We start from the raw sequence: 27,939 nt of genomic DNA on the forward strand, positions 1-27,939 counted from the left end.
GCACCCTTATGAGGATGTCTTTGACACCCAAGCAGCAAGAAGGGAGAACCACCCCGTGATTATGGGCGTTCCCCTAAGTGCAGGTTCGCCTCCGCTGGGTAGAGGCAGTAACAAAGCTATGGAATGATTATAGCATCTCAGGAATGCACAGCTCCCTGCCCCCTCCCCACGTCCATCCTCCTATACCCAGCCTACATGATGACAGTTTTGCTGCTAAGCACAGACTAGCTACGTGGGCAAAAACAAACCAGCTTATCTGCAAGACATCCCTTAAAGACCAGTGTTTTGTTTCTCTAGCGAGCGAGTTATCGCATAGAACAGACAAATGTGTCCTTTGTAACTATTGCAACCCAACCAGGTTGACAACATCTTCCCATATATTCCTTGATGAAAGTATAATGCAAATGACAATTCTTTGACGGTAGAACCATTCTGGGTTAGAAAACTGAGGATCAAGTGAAGAGATTATTATTATTATGTCATATTGCTATACGGTTACCCAAGAGCCACTAGCTGGTCAGCATCAAATGACTCCCCCAGCCTTCCCACCCCACCCCTCCCTCCAGAGAGAAGCAGAGGAGAGCATTCCACATCAGCAGCTACAAGGCTGGTACTTCTCCTGCCGGGGCCTGGCTAGAACAAGAGACAGCCCAGGCTCGAGTGTCGCAGGCAACACGGGGCCAGCGTTCCCAGTCTCTTTTTATAAGAGCCTCTCCTGGTTCTGTCTGGCTGTTGGCTACAGACTATGTTGTCTGAGATGAGCTAGAAATTCCAAGGAGAGGAATTTCAGACCCCAAACGGGGGCTGGTCCTGGCATCTTGGTGGAGTCAGGAGGGAAGGCACCTGACCCCTTCAGGTCTTGACACCCAGCACCCCTGGTTCATGCTGGTTGTTCTGCTAGCTGGGGGGATTCTTTGGTGTGTCAAGGCAGAGACTGTCTGCCCGAGAACAGAGCATGATGCACTCGCATGCTAATTAGAAAGGAGCATCTTTATTTCTAAAGCAGCAGCCAAGCACAGGACCTGGGAAAGGTGCTGTGGGGTGGGGAGGGCGGAGGGGGGGCTGACATTTGCATACACTTCAAGCCAGTTGATGAACTGGGGATGGGGCAGAAGAGGAGGCAAGGGGGCAGCCTTCAAAATCAAAAGCTAAAGTCCATGAACTTGACCCCTCACCAGCAGGCTCTAAGAGGACATGGATGTCCCTGCCAAAGTAGCGATTCTCCCCAGTGCTGAGTGGACTTGAGGGGGTGTGGGGGCGGGGTGGTGGACCTAGCACTGTGGTCTGGAGTCTGCGCCCTTGGACGTGTCAGAAAGTGGCCGAGGAAGCTGCCTCGTGGCAGTCTGTCACCTCAGAGCTCCCAGAGGTGGCCAGGCAGCCAGGGAAACTGGAGTTTCAGAACAAGGAGATGACAAATGAATCCAGACAGCGATCGAAGGCTGCATACCCGTAACAACAAAAATCTCAAGTTGTGCTTTTCTTTAAATACAATGGGTAGAAAGGAAACTCAAAGGAGGGAAAAAAAAAATGGAAGCACCATCCATTGCAAGGACAAGAAAATATCAGAAAACACTTTGGAATGTTAACAGATTACGTGACTCTAAAAGAGTGTGGCTAGGCAGCTTAGTGAATTAATTGCTTATGAATTAAAAATAAATTATTATAAAATAGATTTCTGTACATTTTACATACATATACTCTCTCTCAATATTTCCTAAGCCCAAGAGGGTGCCATCAGTCCCAGCCGAAGTCATGGCCCGTCATCTGGTAGAACTTGCGGTTGAAGGGCCGGTAGAAATCCCGCAGCTGCCGCAGCACCTGCGCGTCGATCTCGGGGTGGGGTCTGCCCTTGGTCTTGCCCAGGCAGTGGGGGCGGCCGCTGCCCTCCGCCTTCTTGAGGCAGGGGAAGCCCTTGGTCTGGTTGAAGTAGAAGTGCTTGTCTGAGATGATGCGCTTGAGGCCCAGGAAGTCCTGCACGCGGCCCAGCTCGCCGGCCGGGTCGCGCACCAGGCGCTCGCCGCTCACGAAGAGCATCTGGCGGGCGGGGAAGTGGCGCAGCCAGCGCTCCAGGTGCTCGGCGTACAGGCCGATCTGGATGGCGCTCCACGAGCGGTCCACCAGACCCGCCGAGCGGTTCCGGAAGGCCAGGCTCTCGAAGCTGGGGATGTCTGGCCGCTTGGAGAGCGTCTGCGTGTAGTCCGACACGGCCCGGGTCACCGGGTCCCGCACCACCACCAGGAGCTTGGTGTCCTTGGACATGGCCGAGATGCGCGCGGGTGCCTCGCGCGTCACGAAGTAGCTGGGCGTCTTCTCCATGGTGATCTGGCCGTCCAGGGTCCTCGGCATCAGGTCCCTACGCAGAGCAAACAGACCAGGGCGGGTCAGAGGTCACAGCTCTTTGGTCATACGTCTCAATAGCAATACTTTTTTTTTTTTTTGCTATTCTTGCTTTTTTTTCGGATTTAGTTTTTAATTGGAGGGTAACTGCTTTAAATATGTTAATTTCTGCTGTACAACACCCATGAACCAGCTATACGTATCCATATATCCCCTCCCTCTTGAGACTCCTTCCCACCCATCCCGCCATCCCACCCCTCTAGGTCATCACAGAGCACCGAGTGGCAATGTCAGCACTTTTAATTGTGGCCCCATCTAATTTCAGTTTGTAGAAACATAAAGAAAATGCAAGTCGAACTTCAGAGCTGAGAGATATAGGTACATCCCATCTGAAGGTTGGAGGACAGATGCTCTCCACCTAGGATGGGAAGGCACTTTAATTTAAGATAGAAGGAGTAAGATTCGACCTTCTCTGAGATCTTCCCCCCAGTGTCACCTCTCCCTTATTTTGGGGGGGTATCCAGCTTTTAGATGGCCCTGAATGTCTGACTTCAGAACAGAGACCTCTGGCCTCTGGATACGTGCCTTTCAAAATAATATCACCTGGAGCGCCTAGAGATTTGGGTGTCCACGTGTCCTCGCTTTCCTGCCTTGCTGTGCTTATCATGTTGGGACAAAACCCCTGTGGACACGGGAAGGAAAATGTCCCCAGGGCCAGTCAGGGTGTACTAGCATCGCCACAGTGACCACTGACCAAACGCCTTCACTGTGAAAGATATCCCTGAAGGCCTCGAGGCACACAGCTGCCAAAAAATCAGGAGGATTCAGATGAAATATAAACTGATGCGAAGAGAGAATTTGCTGAGACACAACTCTAGAAGCCTCCAAAACTACTTCAGATTCCATTTTTTATAGCTAGCTGGTGGAAATCTATTTTTTATAGATCCCTGGTGTATGATGCAGGGAGCTCAAATTCAGTGCTCTGTGACAACCTAGAGGGGTGGGATGGGGTGGAAGGTGGAAGGGAGGTTCAAGAGGGAAGGGACATGTGAATGCCTATAGCTGATTCATTTTGATACATGGCAGAAACCAACACAATATTATAAAGCAATTATCCTCCAATTAAAAATAAATAATTAAAAAAGAGACAGGGACTTCTCTGGTGGTCCAGTGGCTAAGACTCATTCCTTGCTGCCAATGCAGGGGTCCTAGGCTTGATCCCTGGTGAGGAAATGAAGGGTCCACATGCCACAACTAAGACCTGGTACAGCCAAAATAAATAAGTTAATAAATAAATATTTTTAAAGGGAGAGAGAGACTTGTATGATATTTATTTATTGCTGCATAATTTAAATGTAACTACATAGGCAGAACTTGAGCAAATTCCAGGAGATAGTGGAGGACAGGAAAGTCTGGCAGGCTGCAGTCCATGGGATTGCAAAGAGTCAGACATGACTGAGCACCTAACACTCAGGATGTTCTAAACGTCCAGCTTCAAGCCATCCCTAATCTACTGAGACCAAAATTGCTTTACGGACATGTTTATAGAAATGATGATATAAACTCACACGAGCCAGAAAGGGCAACAGACTCCTCCTTCACAGCGAATTAGAGGAAGCGGGCTTCTCCCTGATGGGGGGTGGCCCCACAACCCTGCCACCAGCCCCAGCTTAAGCTAAAGCTGGATTAACCCACTTTGCCCATTTACCACTTAGATGAAGGTAGCCCTGTCATCAGGCTAATTCGATGGAGGATTAAAGAGGGCCTAGCTCTCAACTTATTCTGCATTTCCCTCAAAAGCAGGTCGAGTCTGATTAAGTCCGAATTTTTTCCCTGTGTTCAGCCACCTACATCTAGACCAAGTCTACAAGAAAGGGTTCAATAGTCAAAATCCAAGTGCTATCCCTATGACTAAGAAAACCCCACCCGCCACGTTCTCCAGGGCCATGCACGTGGGGCAGGTTTGGAGTCTGTCTGCAGAGGGTCTGAGTGACGGAGCACAGGCGCAGAAGTCCAGCCCCTGGTCTGACTCTCGGCACCCCGTGGATTGAGGTGTGTGCCCCTCACCTGTCCACGCCTCCATTTTCTCAATTGGTCTGTGAGAAAAAGGATGATGCCCACCACCCAGGGTTCTCCTTGGGACCGAGCGTGGGAGCGAATCGGTGCCAAAGAAAGGTGGTCAGTTCCCTACTGTTGACAGCATCAGGGAAAGGGTGCAAGGAGGCAAGGGTCACACGCAGGGACTGCTCACTCCCTTGGTTCACCTGGAGAGGAGCCATAGGGATGCCCCTGGGACAAGCAAAGCTTCAGGAAGAGTGGACGTGGCTCTCTGCCCACCTAGGCTCCAGAACCACCTCTGAACCTTTGCTGCATGCATCCCCTCGACGTCCCTAAACAAGGGCCTGGCGATCATGGAACAAAATGGCCAAGTGAGAGAGCCCATATCAGGATGCGCAGAAAAGAACAGGAAATGGTCACCATCTTATAGTCCAAAGGCACAGCCTACTCAGCCATAATGCATCTCTGGACCAGGGTCAGCTTCTTGGGTGACCCCCTGCCATGCTGCAGTATGAGCTCCAAAGGACCCCGTCTCCCCAGGACAGTCCAGAGGTTGCACATAGATGTCAGCAAGCACTCAGGGTCTTAAGACTTTCTCTGTTTATCAATAACAGCTGGGGAACTGCTGACACAGAATCTCAGTCCCCGTCCACTGCAGGCTCCACAGACACCTTTCCCTAAGTGTGGGTGGTGTGGACACAGAGCAGCTGATGGGCGAATGTGCTACGGGGTTCTCCATCATTTCAGCAGGTGCTCCCTGAGTCCTCTCCATGGGTTTCCAGGTGCATTTCTGTGGCAGGGGGAGGGGAGTAGAATAAGCCACACGAAATATGTCTCTTTGGGTTAAGGATTATTTTAGGCTGATTATTTTTAAGAAACAATGGACGTTGAAAGGCTCTGAAAACCAGTTAATGCTAACTTTTAGTAAGAGACATTTATATTTATAAGGGAAATGCTGGGAAAGATTGAAGGCAGGAGGAGAAGAGGGTAACAGAGGATAAGATGGTCGCATGGCATCATAGACTCAGTGGACATGAGTCTGAGAGATGGTGAAGGACAGGGAAGCCTGGCGTGCTGCAGTCCACGGGGTCACAGAGTCGGACACGACTGAATAACAAGAGTGTCTTCCTGTCTGTACCAGGAGGAGAAGACTGGCTATATCTCTAGAATCTCGTATCCATGGAGTTAAGTCTGCCCAACAGCTGTGCCCTTATCTACTGGGCTTTTCCCCTCCACCTCCCAGAACTGGCCTCCCCCTTCCGAAAATCTTTTGTCTCCAGCTGGAGATGGCATTTAAGATGGAGGCTTGGGCTGTTTCCAAGACTTGCTCAGGTTTCCTGGGCATCTCCCTTGTACACAGGAGGGACACATGTTATTAAACTTGTTTGTTTTTCTTCTGTTGACTGTCTTTTATTATAGGGAGCTGGGTTGGGGTGGGGGTATCTCAGCTAAGAACCTAGAAAGGAGGAGGGAAAATTATTTTTCCTCCTCTCTCCTGGTCCCGAGGCCTGGGCTCAGACAGAGTGGGGCATCTCCCCAGCATGGCCCAAGAAGTGTGCTGTTGACCCTTCTGGGCAGTTAGAGGCAAGACCCTGTTCTTGCCTCTGTCAAACAACTCTTCTGTCACCCTCCACCCTCCCTGCCTCCCAGCACCCCTGGTCCTGGAGCGAAGCCCTTTTCCATTCACTTCCTGGGCCCAGCTTCTTCCCACCCGCATCCTTCACAGGCCAGGCTCTCCTGTCCGGACACTCAGAACCTCTCCGGGCAGAGCAGCTCACCCCAGTGACCCCTCCAGTGGTGGCTCCAGCCGCGGGCGGGCCTCCCAAGCCAGCAGATGGGTTGCAGTTAAATTGAGCAGCTCATTAGGACAGCCAATTTCTCAAACTGATAGCCACAGCTAATAATCTAGGCGGCGCTTTGGGGCTCTGAGAGAAATTTTCACATACTGCGTCTCACCTAATCCCTCGCGCACAAGCCTTCAAGAGAGCACTGCCAGCCCCAACCTACTGAGGAGGGAGTTGCCAGTAGGCCGAGAGCTGAGACCCGGAGTCGGGCCCTCTGATACCATCACCACACCTCTTCCACCCAGCCTTCTGCATTTTCCCTACTATGATGAAATATACAAAGAGCTGCACACCTGTCCTTTCTTTAAAGAGATACCTGTATTTCTTCCTCTCATTTGGAGATTAGCATCTTAATAATAGGTATTCCAGGGCTAGAATCACATGACTATGATCATAATTGTTCAAAGATGAGTCAGATTTCGAAACAATAGATGTCTTAGGCTCACACACGCTTGCTGCTAATTGCATAGGATGAGGCTGGGGGGTCAGGACAGGATGGAACAGTAGTTCTTCCTGCCAGACGCTGCCCCCCACCCCCACCTCATCCTCCCCTCTCCACCACGTGGGCAGGAAGGGACACTCTTCCATACCTGGTACACATTCCCCACGCTGCTTATGAAGCCAGTGGACCTGGAGGTCTCTCTGGGGCAAGTCTCAGGAAGATGCATGCTCCCACCAACCCATCCTCAGGACAAGAAGAAGAGATGCTACGCAGAGGTTTCAGGTGACACCCACGACATTCAGGCCTGGGGATGACCAGTCTGGGAGCATCAGGGCCCTCAAAGACCTGGACCACAGAGCAGGGACCTGGGAAACTGCAGGATTTGCAGCGGGTATTTCAGGCTTTCAACATGTTTCAGGAAACTCAAAAGAAAGCAATGGGCCCCTTGGCAGTGGCGGGATTCAGCCTTGATGCCGAGGGTGCTGGATGCCCGGGCCCTGCCCTAGACCCACAGAATCAGGCCCCTGTGGGTGGGGTCCTGACAGGGGAATCTCTCTGATGATGCCAACCTGCAGCCAGGCTGGAAGTTGTCACCCTGGGGCATCCATGAGCTGGCAGCTGCCCTGCACTTTAGCCCCTTATTCTGTGGATGCCCTGTGAACCTATGGGTACGGGGCACAGTGCTAGGTGGTGATAGAGGGCCCCCATGGTGGAAAAAAATCAAGAAAACAATATTGTTAACAGAACAAAAGCTGTTCAGCTAATCCAAGGCAGGATTTGAACCAAATTCCTGGAGTGAAGTCTAGAGAACTTGGGGTCGTATCCTCCCTGCCAAAGCAGACCAGGCCCCAAAGGGAGGGTGATGCCCACCTGCCAATGCATGAGACACAGGTTCGATCCCTGGGTCAGGAAGATCCCCTGGACAAGGAAATGGCAACCCACTCCAGTATTCTTGCCTGGGAAATCCCATGGACAGAGGAGCCTGGCAGGCTACAGTCCATGGGGGTCACAAAGAGTCAGACACGACTAAGCAACTCAACAACAACAGAGACATGCATGTGTGCAGATGCATAGAGATGTGCACACACAAACACACACACACACACAAACACACACACACACACACACACTACACCAAGCTAACTATCAAACACAAATCAGGCTCTCAGTAAAACAAAAGGAGGCAAACTGAAAGAACTAGAAGAAACTCGCGTGATGAGACTAAAAGATGCATCTAACTCTTTTATCATCTAAAGTTAGGTAATATCAACACAAACAGAAGAAAGAGAAAAACAAGCAGGTGAAGAAGAGTACAAGCCCTGAATTATCTGATTTATGCTTTTGCCAAATTCATGGCTTAAAATGAAACTAAGGTCTCTTCATTTTTGAAAAACTCATGACACTAAGATGCATTGAGGTCAAAATGACCACTGGGCCATTTCTTCTTTCACAGGCTTGTGGCAGGTGAACCAGGAGGATGTCTAGAGTCCGGTCTGAGGATATAGAATCTCAGCCCCGGGTCTGGGCGCTCACCTGCACCTGTGCCTTCGCCAGACTCAGGAGTAGCTGGGAGCCCACCTGTGGACTCAGCCTCCCGAGGGGCGTGGCCGTCACGGGCTTTGGAGAAGCCCAGTGTTTACAATGAACAGCCCATGTCTCGACGGGGCTCTTATGCGTTACCTCGGAAAGCAGGCTCTTAAAAGCAAACCTTCAAGCCAACAGGCGGAGGAAATTTGAATGAACCAGACAAGTTCTAAAAGCCTTGTAATTCTGATGTTCTTCAGCAGCCAATGTTGCCCTAATTTTCTTTTTCTGCTTCTTTTCTTTCTTTGGATGGCATGTCGGTTCCCAGAGTCCAGCAAGTGAACTTACTGTTGGAACTGGCAAGTTACACAAGAAAAAAGAGGAAGATTATTGAGATGGGTGTAACCCATCGCACTACAGCCAAACAGATGCTGAAACACTGACACAAAACAGATGATGGAAGTGAATGAACTTGAACTTCAGAGAGCAGACAAAGCTGTAAGCCACAATGGGGTTGGGTGGGCCCAGCTCCCTCTGGGACTGAGAAAAACTAGAAAGAGGGGAGGATGGGAGGATGATCTCTTTGTTTGGTTCCAGAAACACCAAATATATATATATACACACACATATATATATATACACTAGTATAGATAAAATAGATAAACAAGTACCTGCTAGATAGCACAGGGAATGCTACTCGATATTCTATAATGATCTATATGAGAAAAGGATCTGAAGATATAGTTAAATAGATGCTAAGTCGCTTCATTCGTGTCCGACTCTGTGCGACCCCATAGATGGCAGCCCACCAGGCTCCCCCATCCCTGGGATTCTCCAGGCAAGAACACTAGAGTGGGTTGCCATTTCCTTCTCTAATGCATGAAAGTGAAAAGTGAAAGTGAAGTCGCTCAGGTTGTCTACTTGAAAGTTACACAGTCGTGTCTGACTCCTAGCGACCCCATGGACTGCAGTCTACCAGGCTCCTCCGTCCATGGGATTTTCCAGGCAGGAGTACTGGAGTGGGGTGCCATGGCCTTCTCCAATAGTTAAATAGATAGAGACGGGTATATGTATAACTAAATCCCTTTGCTGCACACCCGAAACTAACATAAATTAGTTGCAAATCAACTACTCCAATTAAAAAAAAATAAAAGAAATAGTCTCATGTTTCCTGACCTCCAATAAAGATCTTTTTTCTTCCTTTTTAGAACCTACTTTTTAACCTACTTACATAAATCATCGTCCTGTCCAGTTCTATGACTTTGGACAAATGCACAGAATTGTCTAACAGCCAGCATCACAGTCGTAATCCAGCTCAATTCCCTCACTCCCCACTCTTTCTCTTGCACTGCTCCTTTCCATCAAAATCTAAAATCGAACTCTGTGCACAAGGCAAATCCCCTTACAAATGGCCCTAGGCTGCCCAAATCCTTGCGTTGATACCATTGGGACGGAAATATTGATTGAGAAGAGAAAATGGTCAATAGACTTAGACGTTTTGACATCACAAATCTATTTACCATTGCTTTAAAAGAAGAAGCAGCTACAAGTTGTTTCCAGGTCTCTGTCTGTCTGCCAGTTCTGGCTCCTAACTAGCTTGTCCCCCATCCCCCACCCCACCCCCACATCCCTGCGTCCTCGGCTTCCTGGTCTGTAAATCAGTACCACAGAGAAGGTCAAATTCTGATAAACTGCCCTGAGGACAAACTCAGGGTGGGGAGGACAGGCCAGGGAGCAACGATGCCATATCATCTTTAGACTTCCCAAAGCCCACATCCTGGTGGCTCAGATGGTGAAGAACCCACCTGCATTGCGGGGGACGTGCATTCGATCCCTGAATTGGGAAGATCCCCTGGAGAAGGAAATGGCTACCCACTCCAGTATTTTTGCCTGGAGAATTCATGGACAGAGGAACCTGGCAGGCTACAGTCCATGGGGTCACTGAAGAGTCAGAAATCACTGAGTGACTAACACTTTCGCTTTCAAAGCCCACATCCAGCCTCTGAGAGCTCAAAAGCCCATGGTGCGGCCAGGAGAAACCTTTACAAACAGAATAATCAGCATCTCTAGGAAGGTTACATCTCTCCTCCCACCCTGCAAACTGATAGTAAACAGTCAAACCTCCTCTCCCAGTCCCAAATCGGTGTGGGAAATAAGGATATCCCCCCTTAGAAGGGTTAAACAAATAAGGCGCCATTTAAAAAAAAGAGCTGTTAAATCCACAAGTATCAGCTGCAAAACTCAAAAGCCCTGGGACCCCGGGATGCAGGGAGTGGGGTGCTGAACAGAGCAAAGAGGGGTGAAAACACCCTGAACAATACCCTCGTGACGGACACGTGGCAACATGTCACACAGTCAAGCCCACAGAACACAGCTCAGCTAGGGTGGACCCTGCTGTGAACCGTGGACTTGGCGTGATGATGCCTGATGTGTCGGTGTGAGCTCGTTGTGACCAGTGGACCGCTCTGACGGGGGCTATCAGTGGTGGGGGAGGCTGTGTTTGAGGGGGAGCAGGAAGCACATGGGAATGTTTTTGAACCCTAATTTGAATGCCCATGCTTGGTTTCCAGAACTCTGCCCTTTCTGCTTGATTTTGCAATAAACCTAAAACTGCTTAAAAAAAGAAGAAAAAGAAGAAGAAGGTTGAGATCCTGTCTGTCCTCTTCCTGTCTGTGGACTATGGCTTCCTCCGTGGGAAGGCCGGGGTCACGCACCCTCGTGTCCTCAGCCCGGGCCACGAGCACTGGTACGCCGTGCTCATGGCAGTCTTTTCCGTACCCTCGCCTTCCCCTGCACTCCGGGCCAAGGGCTCCTCCTGGGATGCTGGGGCCACGGCACCTTTGCATTCTCTATGCTGCCTCCTTCACCCCCAACCACTCAGGAAGAAAGAAAACCCTTTCCTCCTGGGGTTTGTCCCTGACATCTTGACCTGTGAACACAGGTAGAACATCTTAACCTGTAAGCAGCATAAGGGACTAAATCTCCAACTTCCTGCCTTGAAAATATATGACAAAAAATAAACTCAGAAAACAAACAAAAAATAACAAGACTTCTTTTACGAAAGGATGCCCTTGGGTTCTTGGGATCTGACTGCTCTCCCTTAGCCTTTCCTCCTGGGCTCAGAGGCCCACTGCCCTGCCTGGTCCACAGAGGAGGGAGTTAGGCTGAGGTTAGCTGAGTGCCTCAACCTCCCGTCACTGAGGCCAGGGAAGCACTCAAGTGGCCAACTTGAAAAGGGCAGAAAGGGCTGCTGGGGGCGTGGAGGGCTGGGGATGCTGCCTGGAGGAAAAATGCAAAGCTGCTGACCGTCCAGGAGGTGACAGATGCTGATAGGTTGAGGGGAGAGGCAGGGGGACGTGTCCCCAGGCTTCAGTGGGTGCTGGATGCTCTGGAGTTAAATCATTTTCAAAAGAAAAACCGGGGAGAGGGGCTTCCTTGTTTGTCCAGTGATTAGGAATCCGCCTGCCAGTGCAGGGGACGTGGGTTCAATCCCTGGTCTGGAAACTAGGACCCCGTGTGCAACGGAGCAGCTGAGCCTATGAGCCACAACCACTGAAGCCCATGCGCCCTGCAGAGCCCGTGCTCCACAAGAGAAGCCACCGCAAGGAAAAGCCCACGCATCGCAACTAGAGAGCAGCCCCCACTCGCCACAACTAGAGAAAGTCCACACAGCAATGAAGACCCAGCAGAACCAAAAGTAAGTAAAAAAAAAAATTAAAATTAAAAAAAAAAAAAAAAAAAAACTAGGGGGAAGAAAAAGAGCAGTCTCCAGGGTCATTACCATCCTAATCGAAGGGGTTTCTGCTGTGACAAGTGTGGGCAGCTGGGGTCCTGTTTCCCGAAGGCCTGTCTACCAGCCCTGAACCTCTATCCCAGGTGACTACCCCAAACTGTCCCCAGGACAGCATCCTTCTCCCTTGTGAGTTTGTAAGTTACAGTGGACTTCAGGTGGATGGGGGACAAAGACAAAGGTCTAGGCTTGTGGCTTCTATTCCCTTCCAGGAAGATGAGAGCTGCAGAGATGAGAAAGGAACTCTTCCTGCAACCTCGACTGTGGACTAGGAGACAAGGTTACTCCTGAGACTTGTAACTTGAGCTGTAAGTGGTAACCCTGGGAAGTTTCATCTTTAAAGCAGTTTTCTTCCCTGGGGAGAAGGGAGGAGGGCTGGGAGGAAGGTGGGGATCAGCTCGACCCCTTCTTATCTGGAAACGTCTTCCTTTGTAGGAAGTCTCTGAGCCCAAGGATTGGAAAGCTCCCTTTCAAAGGGCCACACATCTCCATAAATAATTATCTCCGTTTGGGCGAGATGTTTGCATATCAAAGAACTCCTTCGGGAGTGTTTAAAATAATTTAAAATGAAATTATAAATAGTCTGTTGTTCTCCTTGTTTCTCTGGTCCCTGGAGTGGTTGGGCTCCCGGAAGTGATGTCATTATTCATTATGAAGTTTACTGGGTCTTTTTACTTACTTTTTTAAAAAAACGTAATGGGTAGGAAAGAAGAGACATAACAAAGGATGGACTCCCCCAAGCCCCCTCCTCTGCCAGCCCTCGCCCCTTTCGCCCCTCCCACCCCTCAACCCCCACCGAAAGGATTTGGCCTCCATTGTATGAGAATTTCAATACTGCTCAGAAAATGAAAAGCCTTTGAGTGCCATAAGGGGGTGGTGCTCAAAAGAGCATCTCGCAGCTCTGGGTCAATCCAAGATTCCTTTCATTTTGGCAGAATCCTCTACTATAGACCCTGCTTCACAAAGGCCTGAGTTCCTGTTCCTGGAAGGGACTGGGGGGGCTGGGGGGCAGAGGGAGGGTTTCAATTAAAAGCTAATAGCCTTTTGTGTCTGGGCGCTCTGGGGCACTGCTCGTGTTTATTAGACCTCACTGTGTGCGGGCACAAACCATGTGAAATCAGAGTAATCTGTGCCCCCCGTTTCCTGGAAAAAAAATTGTTTTTGATCAATAGAAAGAGAGGAAAAAAAAAGTTTTCTGGGAAGCGCAGTCTTTAGAAAGTAAAATCAGCCTGTCCATGGGCAGGGGGGTGGGGGCAGAGCTCAGGACCCAGAGGGAGAGGAGACCTCGGCAGCACAGACAGATGTGGGAAGGCTGTCCCTCCCTGGACAGATTCTTCTCTGTGTAGACCCGACCTGCCCTCACTTCTGATCCATGTGGGCTTCCCCTCTGGAATCCGCTTCTTCTCCCCGGGGTGCTGGGAGCCCAGCTCTGCCTGGGTGACTCCCCAGCAACAAAGGGCCAGCCCTCAGGCGGCTGCACTGGCTGGTATGTTTCACAGGCTCCTGAAATCCTCTCCCAGCTCAGGCTTCACCCCAAGAAAGGCTTCCCCCATCCCACCCCACCCCTGTGCTCTTGGCAACCAGGTACAAATGTTAGTAAACAGACCCTTACTCAAGAACCACTCAGCACCGCCAGTCAACACAGAGTGGATGGAAATCACTTCCCCACACAGGGAAGCACCCCTCTCCTCCACCGCCCGCACCCAGGATAAGGGGAGGGGGCTTCCTGACATAGCGAAGTCTACCCAGTGCTAGACGCTTGAAGCCCAGGGCTCTGGTTCCTGCGCAGCCGCTGACAAGACTTGACACTCAAAGCTTCAGGCTCAGTGTAGAAAAATTAATGGGTGACTTCCTTAACTCAGAATGACAACCTCTAGGTCCATCCATGATGCTGCAAATGGCATGATTTCATTCTGTCTGACAGCTGAGTGGTATTCCATTGTAAACAAACGTGATACAAATGAACTTATTTACAAAATAGAAACAGACTCACAGACTTAGAGAACGAACTTATGGTGGCCAGGAAGAAGGACAGGGAGAACGGATAGTTGGGTAGTTTGGGATGGACATGTACACGCTGCTACATTTAAAATGGATAACCAACAAGGACCTACTGTGTAGCACAGGGAACTCTGCTCAGTGTTACCTGGAAGACTGGATGGGAGGGGAGTTTGGGGGAGAATGGATACATGTATATGTATGGCTGAGTCTCTGCTGTCTGAAACTATCTCAACATTGTTGACTGGCTATACTCCAATTCAAAATAAAAAGTTTAACCATAAAAAAAGTTGATTTTGACACTAATAAAAAAAAAGTTAATGGGAATTTTCCTGGTGGTCCAGTGGTTAAGAGTCCATCTTCCAGTGCAGGGGGTGTAGGTTTGATCCCTGGTCAGGGAGCCAAGATCCCACGTGTTGTGGCCAAAAACCTCAAACATAAAACAGAAGCAATGCTGTAAAAAAAAAAAAAGTCAATAAAGACTTAAAATGGTCTACATCAAAAAATCTTTTAAAAAGTGAATGGACTGGTTTAAAAGGGTTGTTGGCTCTAAAATTCTATAAGGGGACCCTTACAATCTCCATCTCTCCCACCACACCCTCATGCCACCTCCTTCCCCAGCCAGTTGTAGGTTGGCACAAGTTGATACAGGAGAATCTATACAAATATTTAATGATGGAATAGGTGCAAAGGGTACTTTAGGCACCTTGAGGATACAGGTCAACCCCACGAATGTAATTCAGACAGAGGTTACTGTCAAGGGCACCCCCAAACTAGGCAAACTGGTGCCTGAGGAAACAGAAAGGGAAGTAGAGCTCAATCAAGGTCAGGCTGTGGGTCCTCAGGCAAGTTGTCTAACATCTCTGAGCTGTCTCTCCTCATTTGTGAAATGGAGATACTTTAAAAAAAAAAAAAAACAAGAATGAGACTCAGTCGTAGTTCATACGTGAACAAGCTCCTAACACAGCGAAACCCTACTTAAGGGTAAGGTGGGATGACCTCCACTCATGTCCCCACTTTATCTCCTTTGACTTACGGCTCTAGGTGCTAGGGGGATTTCTAGGGAAATATTGCTAAGGAAAAAGAAATTCCACATTGGTTCTCACATTCAAAGTCTCTTGTAAAACAAGTATTTGAAAGTGTCTCCATTTCCTGGAATTCTCACTTGTGCCAGAAAGGATCCCATGTGTGGACCTTCTTTCTTAGTCCCCTGGTAGGACCCTGGCAACCAAGGAAAACCAAGCTCCCCCTCTTGCATTGACATTACTGAATGGACGTGATGATCCAAGCCAAAAAGGAGCAGGAAATGAGGCAGTCTTTCATATGAACACATCCTGCCTCGGAAGGTTCTTTCTTTCTTTCCTTCCTTCCTTCTTTCTTTCCTCCCTCCCTCCTCTCTCCCACTCTCTCTTTCATCCCTTCTTTCTCTTTCTTTCCTCCTTCTTTCCTCCCTCTTTTCTTTCTTCCTTTCTTGCTCTCCTTCCTCACCTCTTTCTTTCTATGGCAGAGAATGAGGTTTACATGAAGTAAAACAGTCTGTTTAGGGGCAGGAGCCATCTGAGGCTGATGAAAAGAAACAACCCAACTGCTGAAACCAGATCCACAGAGTGAAGACTTGACATAATCCGTTACCTTCCTGCCCCCTGACTGCGGGGCCAGCGGGAGTTGGGGATGAGAGAAACCCCAGTCAACTCTTAAGTCCAAGACAATGGCTCCATCCTGCTCCCCGCTCCCCTTCCACTTGACAAACAGAACCCCATTTTATGGTTATCAGCTGAAAACAGTATAAAGTAAATTAGGTCAATAAAAACCCCAGACATAAGTTTGAGTAAAGCTCAACGGATGGGAAATGAGAACAAATAAACTCCCCTTATCACAGGCTCTAAATCGCTAAGAACATTTTAGAGAAGAAAAGAGGTGCTTTCTGCCCACAGAGAACATCCCTGGGAGTGTATTAAGCTGGAGACAAACGCTGCAGACAAAGAAGACCCGCAGTTTCGCAGTTTCTTATCTCACACACCTATCAGCAGCAGCACTTGTTTCTTCCCAGTGGTTCTAGGTGCTTGAAGGTGTCTTGAGACAGGAAGTGGCACGCAAGGCTGATAGAAAGTCTAAAGACACCCATCAAAGTCCACCCTCTCCTATGCTTATGGAGACTCTCAGTTTGGAAAGGATAGAGGCTTCTAAGAGCCAGTTTTCAGGAGGAGAAAGGTAAGTGCAACCTCCTCAGAGTCTCATCCACTTATTGCCAGTCACCATTTTTTATAAAACCTCAATACATCTGTAACAGATTGCTAAGCAGAGTCCAACTTGCCTGTATATTTCATGTCCGAGGGGAGGAGAAATGGAAAGTCTTGGAGGCTTGAAGTTTTGCTTAGTGTTCTGGATTATTTGAGCACATTCCCTCATGACGGTTCATATTCTGTGAGAACCTTTTGGTAGATGGTGAGTCTTACAACTTCCAGCCTTGCTTCTGTTCTTGACACAAAGCATTCCCTCCCCCTACCCCACAACTCCCGCAAGGGAACAAAACTGCGAGCACCAGGGGGATCAAATAACCAAATGGTTAGTGAGAGGGCTGCTAAGAATTACAAGTGAGATTAGCCTTTTACCCTGCATTAGCCCCAGTGAAAAACTAACCCTGTAACTACTTTTAAGCCTAATGATGATTTCTAAGAACAAGATGTTTGGTTCAATCTTATGGCCTGCCATATTTTGTTTTGTATTTCTTTGGATGGTACCTCGTAAGACAGTACATCTTCAAAAGAAATACAAGAAAAAGGGCAAAAAACCTGGGATAGGAAGCACTGGAAAATAATCTGCTGAATGAACAAACACATGAAGGAATGAAAGGAAATTAACTTGCAGTGCTTAAAGCTAATGACTGGGGGTCACAGGGCAAATATGTAAAGAGAATTGGGGGCAACCTGGGATGATAAATTACCATTTGGGGAAGGTTTGAAAATGGTGACCATATCAGGATCTGAATGCCCAAAGTAATTAATCCTAGAGCAACATTTATGTACCACCACACCCATTACATTAAGTGACACTATTCCATCAGGAGGCCATCCACATAAAGAAGGTCTTGACCTTGCGTGCTAAGCTACAGCAAAGAACAAGTCCCTTATTTCACCTGAGGGACAGACGCCAGCCATGAGCTCTTCTCACTTTTGAACTTTGGATGCCCCCGAGTTTGGGGGCGGGGCGGGGGGGGGTGCAGTAATAAACCACCAATGGATATGAATCTGAGCAAACTCTGGGAGATGGTGAAGGACAGGGGGGCGTGGCATGCTGCAGGCCATGGGGTTGCAAAGAATCATACATGACTTAGCGACTGAACAACAACAATAATAAAAAGACTAGGAATGTGGGCAGGATCTCTCATGGATGGTTAAAGAATCAGGGAATACACTAGAATCAGGGAAGGACTAGGAATGTGGGTGGGATGGCGGGTGGGATGGCTTATGGACAGCTAAGGAATCAGTGACATGGTGTGAAGGTATCATTCACAGGGACGTTTCTTGCCCTCAGGGGGCTCACTGTGTATTTGGAGAGAAATTCCACATCCAGGAAGTTCCCCAATAGATATTGCATTGAAATGTGCAAAACAAGCATCCAAAAGTCATGTCCTTTGGGACATCTGCAGCTTCCTTGAGCTGGTGCCAAGGCCAAGGGGAACAACAATGTCAAGAAGAAAAGATACCCAAGTGTAGGAACATAAGGCAGTGGTTGAGACACTGGGCTTGGACTGAAGTTTGTTTGTTTGAGGAATGGTGAGAAATAAGACTACAATGATTAGGAAGTGGCTGGAGTGGCCCCCTTTCCACTCTGCCCAGCCCTCCCCCCACTGCTTCCCCAACATCTTTTCCAGAAGCTAAACCTAGAAAACTTCACAGCTTCTCATGATGTTGAACAAGATGTTCAAGTTTCCTGGCCGGGAATCTCCCTACCTTTCCAAAAGGACATGCTTGTCCCATTCCTCCATTCTTACCCTTCACCCCAGCCACGGGCAAGCAGAGTCCCCCTCTTTCTCGTACGTTCCTACAGCACTCATTCCCACCCTAGGCTGGGTTAGCAATTCTTGCTCCCTTCTTATGATCCTACCCTGCCAACAGCCTCCCTGCAAATATACACATGTGTGTGCGCGCGCGCACACACACACGCACACACACACACACACACATACATGTTAGCATACCCTTTCTCTAGCTGCTATTATCTACTTCCAGGGGGTTGAAGCCTGGACTTTGCCTTATTTGCACTGTGGCCAAACTCAATGGCATTTAGATGAATGAAGGGTGCATAAATAAACAATTGCTAGAAAGAACTTGGATTTGATCTCAGACAATGAGAAGCCACATCAAACATGGGAGTGAGCGACCTGAAAGTGTATCAGGAGTGGGGGAGACAGATCTGGGCTGTTAGCTGATGATAAACTCCGTGAGGCTACTGAAGCTTGATACAAGAAGGTGTAAAGAACACTGGAATAAGCAGAAAAGATTACTGGGCATCCCCAGTGGAAAACTGAACAATACGTTATCTGGAGATAGCTTTCTTATTGCTTTTGAGATATTTGGCAACTCTGTAAATTATAGGTAACAACACGGCAAGGCAACATGATTCTTGACCACAGGCATGCAAATAAGTGCCTTCTGGTAGAACTTCTGTGGGTTTCCTTCTCCACCACCCACTACATGGGAAAAGTCAATTTCGCCCACTTATAATGTCATCTCAACGTTCCTTTATTCCAAGGAAACTGAGGTTCTTTTGACTTCTTTGGACCAATGGTAACAGCTGCCATGTTCTCTCATTAATAATAAGTAAAATAAAATCCTTAACATGGTCATTAAGGAAATATAATCCTTAACATTGTAGTGGATGAATCATGATTTTACCTTTTGCCTTTAGAAAATTATCCTTTACCAAAAGCCTGGATTAGCCATGTGCTTTTCATAAGAGTGCTATCCAAATGAGGATGTGGTATGTATGTGTGCATGTGTGTATACACATATGGATTTCCCTGGTGGCTCAGATGGTAAAGAATGCACCTGCAATGCAGGAGACCAAAGTTCAATCCCTGCATCAGGAAGATCTCCTGGAGAAGGGAATGGCTACCCACTCCAGTATTCTTGCCTGGAGAATTCCATGCACAGTGGAGCCTGGCAGGCTACAGTCTACAGGGTTATAAAGAGTCAGACATGAGTGAGTGAATAACACTTTCAGTTTCATACATGTACATACATACAATGGAATACTACTCAGCCATAAAAAAGAATGAAATAATGCCATTTGCAGCAACATGGATGGACCCAGAGATTATCACACTAAGTGAAGTAATTCAGACAGAGAAAGCCAAATGCCACATGATATCAATTATATGTGGAATCTGAAATATGACACAAATGATCTTATCTATGAAACGGAAATAGACTCACAGACATAGAGAACAAACCTGTGGTTGCTAAGGAGGCGGGGAGGGATGGAGTGGGAGGCTGGGGTTAGCAGATGTGAACTATTACATATAGAATGGATAAACAAGGTCTGACTATGTAGCATAGGGAACTATATTCAATATCCTGCAATAAGCCATAATGGAAAGGAAAATGAAAAAGAATATGTATATATATATATACACACACACACACACACACACACACACATATATATATATATATACACTTTTCTGTATAGCAGAAATTAACACAGCATTGTAAATCAACTATACTTCAATAAAATAAATATAAAAAGAGTGCTATCCACACCAGTGGCTTTTACCCCATAGCATCCTCTTGATACCAACCACCTTCCCATCTTAGTACCAAGAACAGTCATGCTTTCCGTTGAGCAAACAGTTTGTTTGAATGACTTGTGTAACTGAGGCCTGTCTGTCTGTGAAGGCTGCCATGAAGCTGAAGGTCATGTCCACTATGTGGCCCCCACTATGGATTCTCCTTTCTTACTCTCACATTTTATGTGTTTGTGGCCCTTTAAGTATCCTTCAAAAACCACCTGAAGTACGTGTTCAAGAAGGCGGACACAGAATAAATGCAATTCCGTAGATCTGAATGGGAAGCGGGTGTGGGGGCGAAAACAACAGGACAGCTGATTGGAAAACATACTGAAGGGAGGAAAAAAGGAAAGCAGGTTAGAGATGAGGAAAGACCTTCAGTTTTTTAAGCAAGATGGATCAAGGGTGGGACGCTTATGGGTTCTGAGTTCACCCACAGAAACTGTGGCTTCCAACCCACTTTTCAGGATGGAAGTCAGGACACAATGAAGGTGCTCAGCCCAGAAATGATATAAACACAAGAGGGTTTAGGATTCAGTGTCTATGTAAAAAGCAGAAATGGAGATGAGGTGAACATGACCCCAGATTCTAAGCTAGCTTTGGGTCCAGACAGATTAGCCCAGGTGGGGTGCGAGGCTCCCTGGCAGGCCAGCCTGGAGGCCGGGGTCATGAACAAATACTGCCTCTCCCTGCAATGCTCAGCACTGCCCTCCATTCACTGACAAAGCCAAATAAAGACCTTTAAGATGCTACTTTCCCAAATGAATCCACTTCCAAATCCAGGGCTGGGAACACACAGCACTAAGCCCGTGAGCAAACACTCCTGAAGAGGAGAACAAGAGACTCCTCTCTGCTGCCCCATTAGCACATTTGGGAAGTTAATATACCTCCCTTCCCCCCGCTACTCCCCCAAGGACACTGTTTCCCTGGGTTGGCTGAACACACATCAATTAACTTGTCACATGGAGGCAGGCAGGACCGCCAGGTACCAAAACGAGGCATGGAATCAATTGACTGTGTAAGGATCCCAAGAACTGGAGTCCTGACCATCTTTTTTCTCTTCCCTTTTTTTTTTAAATTGAACTATTGGGCTTCCCAGGTGGTGCTAGTGGTAAAGAACTCGCCTGCCAATGCAGGAGACAGAGAAATGGGGATTCGATCCCTGGGTTGGAAGATCCCCTGGAGAAGGTCATAGCAACCCACTCCAGTATTCTTACCTGGAGAATCGTTGGGACAGAGGAGCCTGATGGCCTACAGTCCATGGGGTGGCAATGAATCGGACACGACTGACGTGACTTAGCATGCATAGTTGATATATATCATGTAAGTTATAGTTAAACAATATAGTGATTCTGTATTTTCATACATATACTCCATTTAAAGTTATAATAAACTATTGGCTAGATTTCCTGTGCTGTTTAATATATCCTTGTAGATTATTTATCTTATACATAATAGTTTGTACCTTTCAATCCCCTCATTCTATCTTGCCCCTCCCCCCACCCGCTCCCCAGTGGTAACTTACCACTGGTTTGTTCTCTGTGAGTCTGTTTCTGTTTTATTAATTTCACTTGTTTGTTTTATTTTTTAGATTCCACATAAAAGTGGTATCATACAGTATTTGTCTTTCTCTGATTGACTGATTTCACTCAGCATAACACCCTCCAGGGTCATCCAAGTTGTTGCAAATGGCAGAATTTCATTCTTCTTTATGGCTGAGTAATATTCCATCGTATATGTACATACCACATCTCCTTAAGCTGTCTCCATGAATGTGTAATTCTGAGAGATTTCTTTATGAGATAAATACAGTGTCTATCCAGGAAAGGACCCCTTTTTCTGGGTCCCCTCTTCCTCTGAAGAGAGAGGGTTCTCCTCTCACTCTGGTCAGAAATGGGGCTTATTAATTATCATTACAGAATGTTACCCTTGCTGCCTGCAAAACAGTCATGCGAATCTCAGAGTCATGCCCTCAGAGCAGAGTGCTCCCACTTTTAGGGTTGCAGAGAACCTGGGGAAAGGGCTGTGTTCTCTGGAATCTCTAAGATCTCACATGCTGCACAGTGAGGCCAAGAAAGAAAAAAAATCTCTCAAAATTCCAGCGTTCTGCAGGGGAAAAAACACTTGCCCCAAATCCTAAGACCAACCTCAAAGACCAAAATGGTTCTATACGGCTCATCCAGAAGGCTCTGCTCCCCACTTGGCTGGGGACAAGGAAAGAACCAGGACTGGGGACAAGGAAAGAACCAGGATTGCGCACAAGGTGTTTTCAGGTACCACAGACAGAGGCTGCATCCACTCTGCTCTCCTTCTTCTCTTTAAACAAACCAGGTACAGAAGGCAAAGCGAGCTGGTTCTAAATGTCCAGAGGCCAGAAGTCATGGCTCAATCCATCTTTAGAAGCGGGGAGATACACAAAGCTGTGCCAGGCTGAACAAGTCTCTCCAACCAAGAAAAACAGGCTGATAAATTAGTTCTGCGAAGCCACAGAGCAGAGCCCCCAAGAATCAACTCAATAGGCTGCCTCCTCTTCTAGCTCATTAACTATTTGAGATTACCATCATGTGGGGAGTCGCTTCTCGGCTGGAAATTAAATTAGCCTGGCTATAAACCAGGAATGTCGAGTGGAAAGTATCTGATGAGCCATCCTGGGGAAAAAACTCCACCACCCAACACCATCCCCCAAGCAGCTTACTCCCACCCTCCAAGCTGGGCCCCTCGGTGCAGCGTCTCTTCTGAACGATGAGGAAAACAACACAGCCAAAGGGGCAAGACTGCTTTCTTGGTTTTGATTTTCAGAGAAAAGCACAGTTCACCAGGGCCGCTCCTAGTGAAATAACCAAAGAGGTGGCTTCATGAGACGAAATGGTCAGGAGTGTGGCATTCAGAAAGAGACAGAGTAACAAGTGTTCAGATTAGAAAGATTAGAAAGAAAGGGGAGGGTGAGGAGGGAGAGGATAAACACACAGCACACAACTAGCATCCTTGGGGATGCTCCAAGCACAGTCGTCTGCCCAGTGAGGGGGCAGCAGGTCCTGCCTGCACCTTCACGACAGGTGTGTGCTTGCAAAGCCACCTCATAATTACCAGGTTTGGCATTTTGGCGCTGGCAGCCGGGTCCGCGCAGATCCTAAGATTTCAGGAACCAGCCTCTGCAGGGCTGTTCCTGCCGCAGGTCCGTGAGCCGAGAAGTAGAATTTCTAATTACACGGCTTTGGGCTTTACCCTAATGACAGGCTCCATCCAGGCAGGCAAAAAGCACGCAGCTAAGAGGATATAGGTCTTCGAGCTCATCCTGAGAGGCTCCTAACGCTTGTCTTTTTTTTTTTCTGGATGGCATCTTCTCTGATTACCAGCAAAACATTTCCTGTTTCATACTATTCAGCAGCACCTTGTAAATACCTCTTCCAAGCTGAAATACTTGACAGAGAGGAAAAGAAAGATGCATGATAAACTGTATTAGTTGCCCCCTGATTGTTAAAGGCTCGGTCACCAAAGACCTCAGTCCCCTTGATGCTGTTTTCCTCGCCTTCCTTTCTTTTCTGTTGGTCCTTCCCTCATCCACGACACTTTTTCACACAAACCTCATTGCCTTTTCATGTGTGTTCCTTCTGCCAAGACCTCCTTCCTTACTTGGTCTGCACACGAACTCCTATTCATCCATCAAACCCCCCACCAAAACCCTCCTCTCTGAAGCCTTTCCAGGGATGCTCCTTCCCCACTTAGATTTAATCACTCCTTCTTCTGCATTATTTCTTTGCCTTGAGCATCCCTCTCTTTTTGCCTGCATTACACATGACTGTATTTAGCCACCTCACCCCCTGCCTTTGCTCGCACACTCTATACTCAATATCCACATCATAGGCTAAGCCCTGTCCCCACCCTCATTTACAGAGACCCCAACGGGCATCGCTTCACACTAAGAACAAGGCTAAGAACACAGAGAGCTTCCTCTCTGCCCCTAACCTGCCCTCCTTCTTTGATCTCTGATCACAGTCGCTGTTCACAGGGACCTGCTGTTGTGGGCAGGGACCTTAGATATCCTTTCTCTTCCTTCAGGTCTCTGCCCAACATCACTCCTTTAAAAAGGCCTAAAATAGCCCTTTCCTCCCATCATCCTCTCCCCCACAACTCTCCATCCCCTCTCTCTGTTTTATGTCTCTTCATGGCTCCTATCACCACAGGGGATCTTCTATTTCTGGTAGTTTGCTTGCGTATTGGTCTCTCGCCCTAGTAGAATGTAAGCGACAGGAGGTGAGGATCAGTGCTGACAAAATAGGCAGTCAATAATATTTGTGAGATCAATAAGTGGCTGCATCCACAGAGCCTGGCACAGAATAGCTGCTCAGTAAATTAATAAAATCAATATGCAACTATAAGGAAAAAAGCTGACATCTGTGGCCATTCTAACCCAGGGACACCACAAGCTAAGTGAAACCAACTGGACTTGTCCGCAATTCTCCGTCCCCATAGCTGGTTTTCAAACGACACAGGCCACAGGGTTGGTGCTGTTGTTCTTCAGTCGCCAAGTCATGTCTGACTCCCTGCAACCGCGTCGACTGCAGCACTCCTGGCTGCCCTGTCCTTCACTATCTCCCAAAGCTTGCTCAAATTCATGTCCATCGAGTCAGTGATGCCATCCAACCATCTCATCCTCTGTTGCCCCCTTCTCTTCCTGTCCTCAATCTTCCCCAGCATCAGGGTCTTTTCCAGTGAGTCAGTTCTTCGCATCAAGGGGACAAAGTATTGGAGCTTCAGCTTCAGCATCAGGTTTGTGGGGATACCCCTAATGCCTACCACCCCCAGGTGGTCCTCTCGAGAGATTTCACTGAGGAGAAAGAAGCCAAAGGATTTTAGAGTAGAGACAGAACAGCCCCAAATCTAAATTAGAATGTAATCGACAAGCAACCAGCAGCCAGCAACTTCTTCAGGGAGGTGACGTGCTATAGATGAGTGGGCTGAACCTGAATGGTGCTGTCACCCGAGAGTTACCTTTACCTGCTGCCCAGACCACAGCTGCCCACTAGCACCAGGTACACAGCTCCAGCATTTGGGACCTGCCTCCCATCTGCCACAGCTAGGGGGTGAGCAACCACGGAGGATACACGCCCCTAGGTGCCAAGCCCTGGCACTTCCCATCCCCTAGTGAAGAGTCCCCTAAAGACACCATCTGGGGTAGGTCCTCAAAACAAATGCAAGCTTGAGTCTCGAGGAAACTGGGACTCATTCTCCCTCCCGCACAAATGCTCCTTTAACAGAACACACACACACAAAAGCCACAGGCCTGTTCCTTACTTCTGTTTCCAGCTGGGACTGTAAGAAAACAACCCTAAAAATAACCACGAGTGACAGAACATCCCCCTGGAGGGGACGGATGGAGAGAGACGGGGCCGGTGCACAGGGTCCAACACTGGTCACATTGGCAGCCCCCTTACCCAGAGCCCCTGGCCAGACTCTCCTGGATCCACCCCTTGACCTCTGGCTCTGGTTCTTCTACACTGAAATAGTCTTTGGATCAGGGAAATGCAATTCTAAGCCAGGCTTGATCAATAACTCCCATCACTTTTATAAGCCAACATGGGCCACTCCCAAGCTTAACTGAGTTCCTTCATGGTAAGTGGTGGGAATAGTGCTCCTCTCAGACCTGCCCAGGTTCTGAGGCAATGGCCAGGGTTAGCCCTACCTGGCAGGGCCAGGGAGCAGGGGCGACGTGGCATCCTCTCCTGGCTTTCTCTGCTTGCTCAGAACCTCACCCCAGAGGGATGACGGGGCTGCCCCCGCTGCAGAACCGGGGACCAAAGGAGGGGGCGGGCGGTCCTGCCTGTGGGCTACAGCCATCTGTTCCTTCCCCACATCTGCAGCCCAGTTGGGACTTGGGAAGAAGGGCTGTCTTTCCCCCAAAGCCCTTTGGGACAGTCATCCAAGTCCCCAGAGACGAATGCTGGGTTCTGTCCCTCCTCCTGAGTACCACAGAGACACAGACTCATCCTGGAATTCCAAGAGCCTCGCACAAACCATCCAGTGGGGTTGCGTGTTGTCCACCCCAGAAAACCATCCATATACATTTCTTGCTTTCTCTGCCTTGGAAAGACCAAATCATTTCATTTTCCTTAAAAATACATTCATATGATTCATGCATAATTTGTAAAAAAGTCTGAATTTCTTCAGTATGGTAGGCTCTGCTCACCCCAAAATCTCCCAGTGAGTTGAAGGCCCAGCTTCAAGATAACATTCTGCCTCTGAGCCGGCTTCCTGCACCCTCTCCCCATCCCCAACATGGCCATAGCACTCAACCAGGCCTTGCTCTGGGCCTCTGGGCCTTTTCCACAGAGCGGCTCTACCCTGAATGCTTTCTGGGATAATCAGCCAGCAAACTCCTATGCATACATCAAAGCCCAATTCAACGGTGACCTCTCCTTTGGGCCCTCTTCTCTCTGCTCCTTTGGCATTTCTCATTTTGTGCTACATTATCTATCACTATGGCCCACTGCATAAGAATGTGAGCTCCCTGAAGTGACTGACAACAGTTTAACATCTAATTTTTCTAAGTACTTTCACACCACTTGGCCCATCGTTGTTCCAAACTGTCTGGCAGATGCAATCAAATCACGAGGGAAGTCCCATTAGGATGGCCACCCAGACACTCCGATCATGACTTGGCAGGAAGGCTGTGTCGTTACTGCCTGATGCTCACAGTCCCATGGAGAGAGCAGGTGGGTATTAAGTGTCCCGGTAAAAGATACGTAACTTTATAGGAAAGGAAGTGTGATAAGAGTGAAAAGCTAGTCAAGAATACACCATTGAGGACCCCACTATGGTGTGAAACTGTTCACCTCCAGACCATGGGAAATGCCCTAGCCAGACTCCTCCCCCACCTCCAGGCGGGGTGAAGGGGCCATGTACACAGGCACTCGGATTTCACCCAAGACGAGGAGGGGTCCTTGCTAAGTGCATCAGGAGATAACAAGGTCGTTGGAGCAAGCAGAGCACACGGAGGGAAATGCAGATCCACCCTCCTGTAACTCAAGGTTTGCACCAACAGGGAAACTAATCCCCATCTCACTCCGTAAAAGGTCCCACTCATCTCCCTTGCCAGCGACACCCAATCTGAAAGTTTCCTTCGTTTCCAGCGCTGGGGCACCAAAGAAGACTTCTCAGTGTCCCCACCTTGGCCCTGACACAAAGAAGGGAAAATGCATGTTAAGAAAAAAAGGCTAATGGCTTTGTTTGCGGCTCAAGGCTGCCAGTGTTTCCACATGGCCCTGCAGTTACTTCTCAGACTTCTGTGCGGGGAGAGCAGTCAGCCTGGGGTGATGATAACACAGATGGAGACTATGGGGGCGACCCTGGACCAGGCAGGGTGCAAAACAGCCTCGCCTCTTTGTGCAGCATCATCAGACATCCTGCTCTGTATAAATAGCACAGAGACGAGCCCTTACCTTTGAAAACAGACATCATAAGCTTCTTGGAAAGCTGAGCCGGCAATTAGCCTGCCGAGGGCACAGCGATGGAAGCCGGCGAAAGAAGCTGGTGGCCAGATCCGACTGTGAGACAATAAGGAACAGTGTGGACTGTGTTCAAGGGAGAGACAGATGCATGCCCCATCCCAGTTCACAGACCAAGCTGTTCTCCAGCTCCAGCCAGCTGCTGCCGTGAGGAAGGCAAGCCCAAAACTGTCAGATCCCTCATCAAAAACAGAAAACTGGGGGTGGGAGGATAGACTGGGAGTTTGGAATTGATATGTACACACTGCTATATTTATTTTTCTAAAGGGAAGGGGTTTTGGGGGGGCATTGTTTTGGCTGTGCTGGGTCTTCATTGCTGTGCATGGGCTTTCTCTAGTTGTGGCAGGCAGGGGCTACTCTCTAGTTGGGGTGCGTGGGCTTCTCACTGCAGTGCCTTCTCTTGTTGCAGAGAATCAGTTCTAAGCACATGGGCTTAACCACCCTGCAGCATGTGGGATCTTCCTGGACCAGGGATTGAACCCATGTTCCCTGCATTAGCAGGTGGATTCTTAACCACTGGACCACCAGGGAAGTCCCACATTGCTATATTTAAAATAGATAACCAAAAGACCTAGTGTATATCACAGGGAACTCTGTTCAATACTGTGTAATAACCTAAATGGGAAAAGAATTTGAAAAAGAATAGATAC

The 27,939-nt window shown here is 48.3% G+C and overlaps 1 protein-coding gene across 1 annotated transcript in view; it reads right to left on the reverse strand.

The window, feature by feature from the left end:
• Window positions 1–994: 994 nt before the first annotated feature.
• HS3ST3B1 (heparan sulfate-glucosamine 3-sulfotransferase 3B1) overlaps window positions 995–27,939 on the reverse strand; it is a 40,676-nt gene continuing 13,731 nt past the window's right edge. Inside the window, exon 2 of the mRNA XM_055576470.1 lies at window positions 995–2,353. Within this exon, the coding sequence (XP_055432445.1) occupies window positions 1,735–2,353 (619 nt within the window). The 3' untranslated portion in view covers window positions 995–1,734. The remainder of the gene's footprint in view (window positions 2,354–27,939) is intronic.

Source organism: Bubalus kerabau, chromosome 4 (assembly GCF_029407905.1).
Source record: "Bubalus kerabau isolate K-KA32 ecotype Philippines breed swamp buffalo chromosome 4, PCC_UOA_SB_1v2, whole genome shotgun sequence".
NCBI classification, from domain to species: Eukaryota; Metazoa; Chordata; class Mammalia; order Artiodactyla; family Bovidae; genus Bubalus; species Bubalus kerabau.